At 37.2% G+C, this 13254-nt stretch overlaps 1 protein-coding gene across 1 annotated transcript; it reads right to left on the bottom strand.

Annotated features, from left to right (window-relative positions):
- Window positions 1-6186: 6186 nt before the first annotated feature.
- LOC132848641 (P2Y purinoceptor 13-like) lies at window positions 6187-12287 on the bottom strand. Its single transcript, XM_060874541.1, has 3 exons — window positions 12138-12287; window positions 8956-9676; window positions 6187-8112 (listed from the first exon to the last, which is right to left on the bottom strand). The coding sequence occupies exons 2-3, from the start codon at window positions 9655-9657 to the stop codon at window positions 7768-7770; spliced, it is 1047 nt and encodes a 348-aa protein (XP_060730524.1). The 5' UTR covers window positions 9658-9676; window positions 12138-12287; the 3' UTR covers window positions 6187-7767.
- Window positions 12288-13254: the final 967 nt, after the last annotated feature.

The following is a 13254-nucleotide window of genomic DNA, read 5'->3' as shown; positions in this document are numbered from 1 at the left end:
GGCTCGTTTGCCAAAATGTCTTATTTACGAAAATCCCATAATTTCATAAAAACAAAACAAAAAAATAAATGGAGCGAGTATAAATTTTTGCCAAAATAAAAATTGCTTATAAATCGTATAAAATGCAATGAGGTCTGTATACCATCAATGCTTTATGTTGTCGAGTCATAGCTTGGGTGTCTTTAGTTATATACAAAAAATACTAAGAATAGAAATCCAATAAAATAGAATGAACTATACAGGTGGGAAAGGGAAGAAAATATGTGTACAGGTGTGTAGTGCCCTCTATCTATCTATCTATCTATCTATCTATCTATCTATCTATCTATCTATCTATCTATCTATCTATCTATCTATCTATCTAACTGTTGGCAAACTGTTGAATAAAGCACATCGAGACTTGTCGGTAACCTCACAACCCTTCTTTGCATCACCCTGTTGCTCATTACATACTTTACCAGAAATGCTGCACTGAAACATCCTGAAGCTGGAAAAATCATGTCAAGAAATATGTTAGTGTGAGTGTGTTCAAGGAGCATTGGCGTCACAGGCTTATCTGCTTTCTTATCGCCTCTGAGAGCACACAAGATCTCCTGCTGCCAACAGGATATGTTTACTATACGGTAAGTTCTGGGCGTTCACATACGGTCACACGCATACCCGTGATATATAAGGTGTGCTATTGAAAATATCATAATTATGTATATCACATGCAGTTTTCTGTTTTTTTCCCAACAATTTGATCTCTTCCTTACAGGGAAGCCAGGGAAGGTAAATACTTATACACAGTACTCATACACAAGCTCACAGATTCCCGTGCATGGCTAGTTTCCAACAAGGCAAATGCTTTCCTGTTAATCCACTTTATTTATTCAAATGTATTGTGTGTTTTCTTCTTCTAAAGTTGTCACCTAATTGTTCTTCTTTTTTTTTGAGAACGACTTTCAGCGTCAGTGTCTAACGTGATACGGGTAAAGGCTGAACGTGTGAGTGGCTGTAAAGCAACACAAGTATTTAGATGGCATTAGTGACGCCGTGTTCTTCTGAGTCTTGTTAGATTGATAGTTGATAAAGTTAGAAAAATGGGAGAAGCGAAAGCAGAGATAGTAGTGATTATAGTGATAGAAGGGCAAAGGTGTCTTAAGCTGTTATGGTTCTGGGTTGTTGATCGGAAGATCAGAGTTCAAGCCCCAGCACTGCCAAGCTGCCCCATTTGGGTGCTTGAGCAAGGCCCTTAACCTTCCCTGCTACAGGGTAGCTGTATCATAGCTGCCCTTGCTCTCCGACCCCAACCTCCTCAGTTAGGATATGCAAAGAAAAGTATTCCACTGTGCCGTAATGTATATGTGGATAAAATAAAGGCTTCCATGCTCCAATTCATTCATTCATTAAGATGTGTTTTGAAAAAAAAAAGTCAGGTACTTTAAATAAACCATTTTTAAGACAAGTTGGATAAAAACATCTATCATGGTTTCACACGTATGAATATACAGTATGTACTGTATTTTATCTGGAATGACAACAACAACAACAACAAAAAAATGGTTTTACTTGATCTGTCAAATTCTCTGCATCTGTCAAATTCTCTCAGCACTTTACTTATCCCTGCAAAGCCCACGCTTACCGTTTTTGCCTATGCATTCCTTGTCATACTTAGCTGTAAAGATGTGAACTTTATGATTAGCAAACCCTAGATTCCCAAAAACACTGATGAACCACTCTGAAAGCGAAACTAATGGCCGGCTCTGAACTTCCACTGAACTTCATTATGTCTCAGACATCACCTGCCATGTCTAAGGAAAGTCTGGAACAGCTCTAAAAACAGCATTTCTTTCCTGTGTATGCTAATACTTATTTATCTGCATAATTTTTTCTAATAATAAGTTGTTTAAACTCAGCGACTAATTATCTGTTAATTAATTTAAAATGTTTATTATTTATTCAGGTGGCACGGTGGCTTAGTGGTTAGCACGTTCGCCTCACACCTCCAGGGTCGGGGTTCGATTCCCGCCTCCACCTTGTGTGTGTGGAGTTTGCATGTTCTCCCCGTGCCTCGGGGGTTTCCTCCGGGTACTCCGGTTTCCTCCCCGGTCCAAAGACATGCATGGTAGGTTGATTGGCATCTCTGGAAAATTGTCCCTAGTGTGTGATTGCATGAGTGAGTGAGTGTGTGTGTGTGCCCTGCGATGGGTTGGCACTCCGTCCAGGGTGTATCCTGCCTTGATGCCCAATGACGCCTGAGATAGGCACAGGCTCCCCGTGACCCGAGGTAGTTCGGATAAGCGGTAGAAGATGAATGAATGAATGAATTATTTATTCATCTTCAGTAACCTGTTTAGGCCATAAATCCAAAAACTCATATACTCAGTTAGACATGTCCATTCTTTCATGCCTTTTGATATGCTTTACACACACACACACACACACACACATACACACACACACACACACAGTTTTATTGAACGTTGAATGTCTCTGAATTTTCTTAAGCTGTTAGAAAAATGGAGGTTCAGTTATAAAGTTGTGACTCCATCTGCTGGATACTAAGTGATAAACACACACACACACACACACACACACACACACACACACACACACACACACACACACACACACACACACACAAACATTTGTTCTATCATCCTTGTAAGGATATTGTATAGAATTATTAATATATCTCAAACTTTAGCCTCAGTAATCAGGAACCGTTTGGATTTTTGAATTTATTTTAAATAAAAAAAATTCAAAAAATGTCCCATTGATATGGCATCAATTCTCGAGACCAAGCTTGAGTTTAGGCCAAAGCCAGGATGGAGGACAACAATTCAACTTGACAAATCTTGCTGGACCTGGGATTCAAACTCACGGCTTTCCGGTCAGCCCTGTATGGTGCATCAACCCACTGCAGGGCACAATCACACACTGACACACCCATTCACACACAGACAATTTAGAGATGCCAAACAGTCTTCAACACACGTCTTTATACTAGAGAAGAAACCGGTGTGCCTGGAGGAAACCACCTCTGCAAACTCCACACACATGGTGGAGATACAAATCAGACCACCAACCTTGTATGTTTGAGGCAGAGGTGACAAACACTAAGCCACTGTGCTGATTATCATCTAGTGCCTGCTAGTATTATGATCAGCAGCTATGCTAATTCCTCTCCACTTACTTCTCGCTTTACCCATCAGTTCCAGTTTCAGACATTAAAAGAGAAGATGCCGACCCCATGAGGACTTAGAGGAGAACAACCTCTTAATCAATACACAATATAACATCCTACATATGCTAGATCTCCATCATTGAGCATTTAAAAGCCTGGAAGAGACAGTGTTGAATCTACAATAAACTCTGGTGTCACCCAGATGAGGATAAGGTTCACTTTTAAGTCTGGTTCCTCTCAAGGTTTCTTCATCTTCTATCTAATGGAGTTTGACCTTGCGGGATAAATGCAAATAAATACACATACAAAGATTATGTTCTTTAAAGCTGCTTTGAGACAATGTCAATTGTTAAAAAATGCTTTAAGAAATAAAATTGAAATGAATTGAAAGTAATTGAATACAAATGCTTAACATCTGACAATCTTCACTTCTCCATGTGAGTCTACATTCTTCCACAAGGATGCACACTCACCTGGAGTCTATCCATTCATCCATCTATCCATCCATCCATTCATCCATCCTTCCATCTATCCATCATCTACTCCTATTATCCACAGGGACTCATGGCACAGTGAAAACTGGAGTCTATCCCAGTGGACTCATGACACAAGGTCTGCAACACCATGCCCCTGGATAGCGTACTAACTCATTGCATGATACTATCACACACACACATTCACACACTCAAACAAGGCATGAAAAAGAGGCCAAATGAAAAAAACACAGCTTAATTAAGATTAGTAGAAAGGAAATGAAAACAGCATGACTGCACAAAATGTGAATGTGTTTTTAATGCATGCAGCACTTTTCAGATCTCAGATATCACATCTAATGTGAGCATAAGCAATGTTAGATAAATAAAAAGGGGGAAAATAAAAAATAACCCTTGAATTATGTACTGTTTCCCTAAACATCTGACACTGATGTTTATGGAAGAACAATCTGCATTCATTATAAAGGGCTTCAAAGTTTTAAAAGCTGATTTAAATTATATTATGCATACTAATGAAAAAGTTTAGCAGGTTCTTGCAAAACACAGTGTCTTAGCATGTCTTACCACAATGGAAAGCATTCACACACTCCGTCAAACACTACAAACAATTTAGAGATGAAAATCAGCGTTTGGACTGGAAACCATTCAGAAAACCCTGAATCACAGGGAGAACATGCAAACTCTGCAGACACAGAGTAAAGGGGAGGAATCGACTGGCAACCCCAGAAGTGTGAGATAAATGTGCTAACCACTACACAAGCCTCAATGACGGCTTCGTGCGATCAGTGCAGCGCCAGCAATGCATACTTTATTATTCATATATTTACTGTACACAGGTATTCATAGACGTTATACAAATTTGGTTTGTTCTTACCTTCTTTCTTGTGCATGAATGATGAGAAATACATTTTAAAGCAGTCTGGAAAATCTTTGCAGGTATTCTTACATTCCTTGTATTAAATATTACTAATTGCTTATGTAATCAATGGAGATGTGGTTAAGGTGTTGGACAACCAATCAGAAGGTTGCAAGTTTGAATCCCAGTTCCAACAAGCTGCCAATGCTGGCCCTTGAGCAAGGCCCTTAATCCTGGTGTGGCTTTGGATAAGCGTGTATACCATTCATGTAAATTAGCCTATTAGTCAGTAACTAACGAGAGTGATTAACATTTTGTTGTCTATATGATTCAGTGGTTTTAGCAAGTATTAGGTACCAATTAACTAAAGAATCCTCATAGTTATTTATATTACCTCATAGTTATTTAAATTACCTCATAGTTATTAATATTACCTCATAGTTTAAGCCACATTCCCATTTATTAACAGACTTTGTTTTGATAATATTGAAAAATCACACGCTAGTTATTATTAACTAGCCAAATAAACTGAAACTTAATTCTAAAGTGATAGCACAACTATCCCACACAAACAAGACATGAAACAGAAGCCAAAGGAAAAAACGCAGCTTAAGTAAGATTAGTAGAAAGGAAATGAAAACAGCATGACTGCACAAAATGTGAATGTGTTTTTAATGCATGCAGCACTTTTCAGATCTCAGATACCACACATAATGTGAGCATAAGCAATGTTAGAGGGGAAAAATAAATATGTTGAAATATGTACTGTTCGATCTGACACTGATGTTTATGGAAAAACAACCTGCATTCATTATCAGGTGCTTCAAAATGTCAAAAGCTGATTTAAATTATATTATGAATACTTTGTCATAATACACAGTGTCTTAGGCAATACTGGATAATTTTGATAGACAGACAGACAGACAGACAGACAGACACTTTATTCATCCAAGTGGGAAATTCTCAAATTCCAACAGTATCCACAAACTTACAATAAATACAATAAATTCTAGAAAATTTAAAAGTAATAAATTAAAATGTAAAATACATGTTGTGTTAAGAAATTTATGTGGCTTTTTATTTAATTGTTTTTTTTTTTACATATCCAATATTTGTTAGGTAAGTATGCAGGATTTATTTATTTATTTATCTATTTGTTATTTATTTATGATGTATTTTAAAGATGCATTTGTATGATATGATATGATATTTTATTAACTTACAACTGAGCAGTCTAGAAATTCTTCGTAGATTTCCAACAATGACGAATTCCACTCAATTAAAGTGAAATGAAAATTCTACAGGATTGATGTAAAGCATCCAGTCATTCGGTGTATAAGAGAAATAGATTTTATGTCAAAACCTACACTTTTTAAGTGTAATAAAAATAAAAGGTCACCAAAAAATAACCCTTGAAATATGTACTGTTCGATCTGACACTGATGTTTAGGGGAAAACAACCTGCATTCACTTTTTAAGTGTAAGTTTAGACATAAAAGATTTCCACTTTTGAAAAAAAAAAAAACATAAATGCACTTATTTTCCAACTTTATTCGACATGTAAAGTATGTACAAGACTTCAAATTATTACATATTTACTTTGAATACTACATTAATTATAAAATAAAGTGCTATTCTAATTTTCTAATAATCTCACTTTCTCTTTTTCAGTTCAAATGTCTTGTTAGAATTTTCAGTATGAACACACAAAAGACTCGAAAACGGCGTTGATTAATGCATGCAATTTGTGACACAGCTTAAAAATGTATATGTAAAAAACAGAAACCAATAATTATGTTGGCTTTGTAGAAGCCAACATTCTGTTTTCCTATTTAAGCTTAGACAAAAATTTATCAAGAGTAACTCCTCCTAGGGCTTTCGAGCCACATGCACCAAATTCAGATATGTTGTAGACGCTGGTCTGAAGTTTGTTGCTATTACTTTTATAAGCGATCCGAGTACCGGTACTTCCGGTACTGGGTCTCAAAGTGACCTTTTTTCCCATAGACTCCCATTATAAATTTGAAGGTTTATAACTCGGCAAGCTTTCGAACTATCTACACCAAACTCGGCCAGCTCCTTTAGGGTGATACTCTGAACAAATTTTTAAATTGGTGTATCGACTGGCCTTTCGTTTGTGCCGCAGCCCCGCCCCCAAAATATGCAAAATCAAAAAACTTTTTACAACATGGACATGTGACATATCAAAACACTCAGAACAATGAGGGGAACTTCCTCACGTGTATTCTGATGATGTCACGTGACGTCACGTAATGTCACGTGAAAAGAAAAAAATTGCACAACATGGGCATGTGATATATCAAAACACTCAGCACAATAAGGGGAACTTCCTCAGGAGTATTTGGATGATGTCACACGCTTGTCTCTGCTTACCTCCAAATGTTCTAGCTTTCTGTCCACTTGCCTCCAAAAGCAACACTAACCCTTATGTCCACTTGCCTCCAAAAAGCACCATCCGTTGCGAATACTTGCATCGTCAAAGCCAACATCAAAGTTTGTCATGACAAACTTTACAAATCTAGTTAAAGTTGGTTTGCTTCAATACAAGATCCATTGAATTAATTTTCAGGAATGTTGGATATTTTGGAACTCCGTAAGTTGAAGAGGTCTTAAAATTCCTTTTCTTATTCATGGTGCCAATGTGAGGTTATTAACTCTATTAACTCATTCCAAATTTTTTATTTAGTCACTGGCCAATATATGAGATCAGTAAGGAATAATAAATAGCTATAAATATCTTTAAACATCTTCTCAGAATAGGGTCGTTTTAAGAGATTTATGGTTTATTAAAATTGAGATGGCAAAGAAATATGTGATAGGAAGAGAAAGAGACAGCAAATGTTTTTTTTAAGGCCACCACAGATACTCACATGAAGTGCCATTAAAACACCATTAAAAGCAAGGCACGAGCCGTCTCTAATACTTACAGACATCGAGAAGGCAAATTTCAAGTACACGCACTTTTCTCATAATATTAATATAGATTAGACTCTAAATCATTACAATATTGTATTCTCGAGTCCTACATTAAAACTGCGTACAAGTGGTGTACTGGGTTTGGATAAATGTTTTAATAAAACCCAGTCATACGATCTACAGTATATACAGGTATTTCAACAGGTTTCAGTAAATGTACTGTATATGCAGTAAAAAAGACCATTTTATAAAATTGCTCTGATATTACTCTGAAGTCCAGGCATCATGTGACGTCCACGTTAATGATGACATTAATGCGAGTGGATCTCGTTAGCATTGTTACACTGACCCATGTGAGACAGCTCCTGCTTGGTTGAGGTTTCTGTAGGGGACTCTAGCCCTCCACGGGGTAAAGGCTTGCGGCAAAGAGTAGCAGTTAATTTCCTGCGGAAGACCCGGCACAGGAAGACGTAGATGAGAGGGTCCAAGCAAATGTTGGTGGCTGACAGCCAGAGCGTGATCTCCTTCGCCAAGTAGAGCTGCTTCTGAGCCCAGCAATGTGTCGACGTGCCTCGGGTTTGAGTGAGGGTGTAGGGAACTCGGGCCAAGTGGAAGGGAGCGAAGCATACAAAGAACACGCCGACTACGACAAACACCTGAGAAGAAACGATATGATACGAGACATCAGCAACACGACTTACAGTGAGTCTGTTATCATTTGTACGCAAGTCACAAGCTTCTGATTTTTACTCCCTGCTTGTTTTTATGGACAAGATGCAGTTACTGGGTCAAAAAATCAGCATTAAATGACCATCAATTATTTATTGTTTTCTAAGATCGTCTAAGAACGTCTTTGAAAATATGATTTATTATTACACTGTACAGATTAGTGTCAGATATCCATTGGATACAAACAACATCCAAAGACCCTGTAAAATGGTCTTTAATAATTTAATAATAATAATTTTCAATTATTAAAGAAAGACAGATAAAAAATTTTGTCAGTTGATTTAATGATGCTCAATATCTATGAACAATTTTCCGGTATCACATACTATCAATGTTTAAACTTTATATCTATTTTATTAAGAAATATTGCTATGTTGAATAGGTATATTACTTAATACAATTATTTGGATTATTCAAACTCGGTAAGCTGTATAATGGAATCTTGTGGTTTGATTCAAGAATTCAACAGCTTTGCAATAAACTATTGTACACACGCAGATCTGTATAATATTTGGTTTCGAAACATCTCATCTCGTGCTTTTTTCACAAATCCTTATATTTGTGTGGTAAGTTTCAATTTCAGATCATTACGGATGCATGAAAAGCTCATTTTGTATCGCTTCCTCTGCTAGCTTTGTTACCGTTTCTTTACTTTGCACATAACATCATTCACCCAAATTAGCAGTGAATGTTTAGCCTCGGTGAGCAGTATTCTCTCCCATATTTCCCATATTTGAGTGTCAGTCAGAGTAACATGTACTGCATCATACCTTGGACTTGGTGCGTTTGCTGGCGGTGCCGGAGCTGCTCCTTGAGGCGCGGTACGACTCGTAAACCTTCCTGCTGATGAAGGTGTAGCAGATGGCCATTAAAATCAGCGTTCCCCAGAACACCACCTGGCAAAAGTAGTTAAAGCCTTCGTGCCAGCGTAGGCCGAGCTTACTCTTCATGCTGCTGCATTTCAGCTTTTCACTACGACTCACAGGAAGCTCACGGTCAGTCAGGATCACATTTGGCAGCGCAAAAGCCACCATGATGGCCCAGACCCCTGCGCACACTGCCTTACCCACACCAACCCGCTGCAGCGCACACTTTCCGAAAGGCCGCACGATTTTAAGGTAGCGGTCCAGGCTGATAAGACCCAGCAGCAGGATGCTGATGTACATGGTGGTGTAGAAGACCACGGCCGTGTAGCGGCAGTAGATGGCTCTCAATGTGGCTGAGCCGATGCCTGCGTCCGTTAATACCTTCAAAGGAACAGTCAGTGTCATGAGCAGGTCAGCCACCACCACATTCTTTAGGTAGACCACAAAAGTGGAGCTGCTGTGGATCTGGAAGAAGATCCATGCAGCCAAGCAGTTGAGGATGATGGCAGCCAGGAAGAGGGCAGAGTACAAGCAGGGGAAGAGGACCGAGGTAATCCTGGTGTCCAGCTTGCATTGCATGGAGGTGTTCAGCTGACTCACATTCATCCTCACGGCCCAGCTTCGACTAGAAAATACATGTACAAGTACATGCTTCAAAATATATGTATTTGTATTTCTTTTTTGATCGTCATTAATTGATTTAAAAATTAATGATTAAATATAGCAGTTTAAAAATGTTAAACTATTTATTTATTTATTAATTTAATTGTTAAATAAATGACAACAATAATAAAAATATCTGTTATTGTTATGTAATTAATATTAGTTTATAATTATTTATTTTATTATTGAATTGAATTTCATTTATTTGATCATTTTCTTTTTTAATTATTTAATACTTAATACCACAAGGTGATGTATGCATGTAGGCCAGTCGCCTTAACAGTAGGGCAAATAATTATAAAACACTCTTTTCCTACTAAACCACTGGATCTTTATCTTGGACATTTTGCAGTAGACATGGGACTCCATAATGCTTCATGTCCTATATGACCACTACTGTATATGTGTTATAACTTATTATCACAACTGCTCTCAGTAAACAATAACCCACATGCATTAACCCACATGCATGACTTTTAAATAACAAATACAGGATTGTGGAAAGTAGAGGAAATTTTTTTAAAGTGTATCTTATCGCAACAGAACTGTTAAGATGCAGATGAAAACAGTTGCACGCATATATACAAATTCCATAGTGGAAATTGGGTCACCAGCTGCATCACATAACCACACGGCGTAACCCTTACCAAGCGAACAACTTCACATGAAGTAAAGCAAAAGTCAGAGATATGATGATACACTTTCCTTATGACTCAGGTTTCAACATGACACATTTAAGTGCTAATCACGAAGTGGCACAACAGACCACTGCATTTTAATTATCAAGGTAAAAACAATTATATGTAAATATACCAAATATACACATCTGCATCTGTATTAACTCTAGCTATCATGCTGAAATGCCATTAAACTCCATCATAAATATTACACTAATGTAATCCATGAAATATTTTTTTTCTTTACATGACGCAACATAATCTTAATCAAAAACATGATTATAAACAGAACTATTTAGCATAAAGTAAGCAGATGAGTTCTTGATCAGTTTAGCCTTTAAACCGCTGTTCTGTAAAGCAGGTTTTCTTTAAAAGAGAGCACATACATTAGATAAGTTTGACTAAAGGTTAACTAAACTCGGAATTTCTACTTGGGAACCTGGGATGTTCTAATCGATTTTGAGTTCAGATCAAAAAGGGCTCTCACTGAGCACACTATGAAGAGCAACTGTATGCTAGTCGATTATCTAATCAGCCGAATGTGTGGAAGCAGAACATTCTGGATGGTACAGGTCAAAAGTAAGAGTTCATTTCAACTATCAGAATGAGGAAAAAGTGTAATTTCTGGGAGTTTAACCACGGCATGGTTATTGATGCCAATTGGGTTGGTTTGAGTATTTCAGAAACTGAAACGATCTCCTGGGATTTTCCACACAAAACACAGAATGGTGTGTGGATGATCTGCAGGCTGGAGCATATTGATGATAAAGAAAATGATCAGACTGGTTTGAGCTGACCGGAAGTCTCAATTATAGTAACTCAAATAATCAATCTATACAACAATGCTGAGCAGAAATGTATCTCAGACTTCACAACCTACAGGTGGATAATCTACAACATCATTTTGATGTATTCCTATCCACCAAGAACATGACTCTGAGGTCATCATGGGTACAGAATCACCCAAACTATACTAGAAAATGACTGGAAAAAGAAAAGATCATTTTTTGTCATTGTCACCGGTCCAGTTTGAGTTACCTTAGATCCAAAAGCTATAATATAATTTTCTCTTATTTTATTGGCACAATATTTTCTACCAGTAAAAACCACTTGGTTGACAAAATATCATTTTTTGAGTGTAATATCCTGAGTATGTTCCACAGTTTAACAGTACAGATCATGTGCTGATTTTATTTTTAAAGGCAGAAAAGCAGTACAACCGCCAAATGACCAATTCTGACTAATCTGAAATTTAAAAAGCACAAATGCTTGGCTGCCATTTCTCAAGAATTATTGTCGTTTCTCTCTACAACTTCCCTCACATCAGGTTCGTTAGATGTTTTACATGAAATAAAGATAACATTCGATAAGTGTGAGAAACTGAATGGAAAACATGATGAAATGCGAAAGAGGATGTTTTAAACCAACACGGACAGAAAGAACAATCGATAAACGATCCTGTAGCAATTCTAACAATAATTATAAGATATCTTTAAGATTGAGAAGCATCTATTTTATATGATTTCCTCTATTTTCTATTCTTACAGTAAAAAAGCATGACATACGACATACATACTGTGTAGAGATAAATGTAATTTTAAATTATATTATAACTTAATACAAAATGACGCATTTAATACAATTAGAAGTAATGAATACTGAACGAAAAATAGGATACGATTAAATAAAATGAAGAAAAAAACTTTCAGTCTAGCGTGATCTAATTCTGTTGGATCATGGACTTACCAGCTGCTTTTGGAGAAGTGAAAAATTCTTTTGTTTCTTTTTTTTTCCAGCTGAAACTATTACATGAAAATTGTTAAATGCCTGAGACCTCCCATTCACGCTTTGCCTATCCCTCTGTGCTGCACAGATATAAACATGCAAACATGACACACACACACACACACACACTTGTTCTTTCTACTGGTGGCCCCATAAAGACTTCCTTTCTCATTACAATAGGTCTGCCATGGCAGTGCCAGGGTGACTATCCCCATCCTGTTCCATTTCCTGTTCTTTGTCTCAGTGTGGACCCTGGTTCTGCTTAATGCCCGACTTTATTTACTCATTTGCATAAGTGTCAATAGACCGAGAGGTGATATGTGATGCTGCACAACTTTGGGCCGTGACGTCTTTTCAGGAACCGCCACTTTTGCTATCTCTTGGAAACAAGGCCATATATACATGCAGTATCTGTAAAAGGATTTCTCACTGTCTGGAAAAACAGACAAGTGAGAGAAAGTGTGTTTCGGGTGCATGCAATGTGAGCGCTTGTGCAAGTGCACACTGATATCTGTAAGACACACAGCTGTTTGTGGTCAGCTCAGTGTATTCACATGCAACCTACGCCAACCACCACCCCCTCCCCTCCACCAGTTTGTCTGTGGGTACATGTGTATACATGCGTGTTTCTGTGTTTGCTCCTCTGATAAAAATTTTAGGTCATGTACATTTTCTATTTTTATGAATACACAGAAGTACAAAAGGTTTTTAACCCATGCTCTAAATTTTACTTTTGCCCTCACTGATATGATGTACAATATACCACAGTGCTACTGAATTTTATAAATCCGGCTAGACATTAGATATTGATTTATTTTTTAGAATGGTGGCTCTGAGGATAGATCCTGCTGCAAAGCACAGGCACAACTGAAGCCTAATGTTATTTATTTACAAATAAAAACGATGAAGCTTTCTTTAACGATTTTATTTAGCTATTTATTATGGAAGGAGTCTCCAATGCCAGAATTTACCAGTAACACTCAATAGTAAATCAGTTGCTTTCATTTTACATAAACTGATAATAAGGAACGAATGTTAATAATGAATTTAATAACAGGAACAAACGTGTTTCATGGAT

The sequence above is a fragment of the Tachysurus vachellii genome, chromosome 1 (assembly GCF_030014155.1).
Source record: "Tachysurus vachellii isolate PV-2020 chromosome 1, HZAU_Pvac_v1, whole genome shotgun sequence".
Classification (NCBI taxonomy): domain Eukaryota; kingdom Metazoa; phylum Chordata; class Actinopteri; order Siluriformes; family Bagridae; genus Tachysurus; species Tachysurus vachellii.
The sequence above is the reverse complement of the archived record's forward strand: the minus strand, read 5'-3'. Positions and strand labels throughout refer to the sequence as shown.

Bases quoted from the DNA above. Each gene is read 5' to 3' on its own strand.
- LOC132848641 (XM_060874541.1), bottom strand. From the start codon at position 9,657: ATGAATGTGAGTCAGCTGAACACCTCCATGCAATGCAAGCTGGACACC. The intron at 8,113-8,955 runs GTATGATGCAGT...GTTTCTTCTCAG, and splicing joins GCAAACGCACCAAGTCCAAG to GTGTTTGTCGTAGTCGGCGT.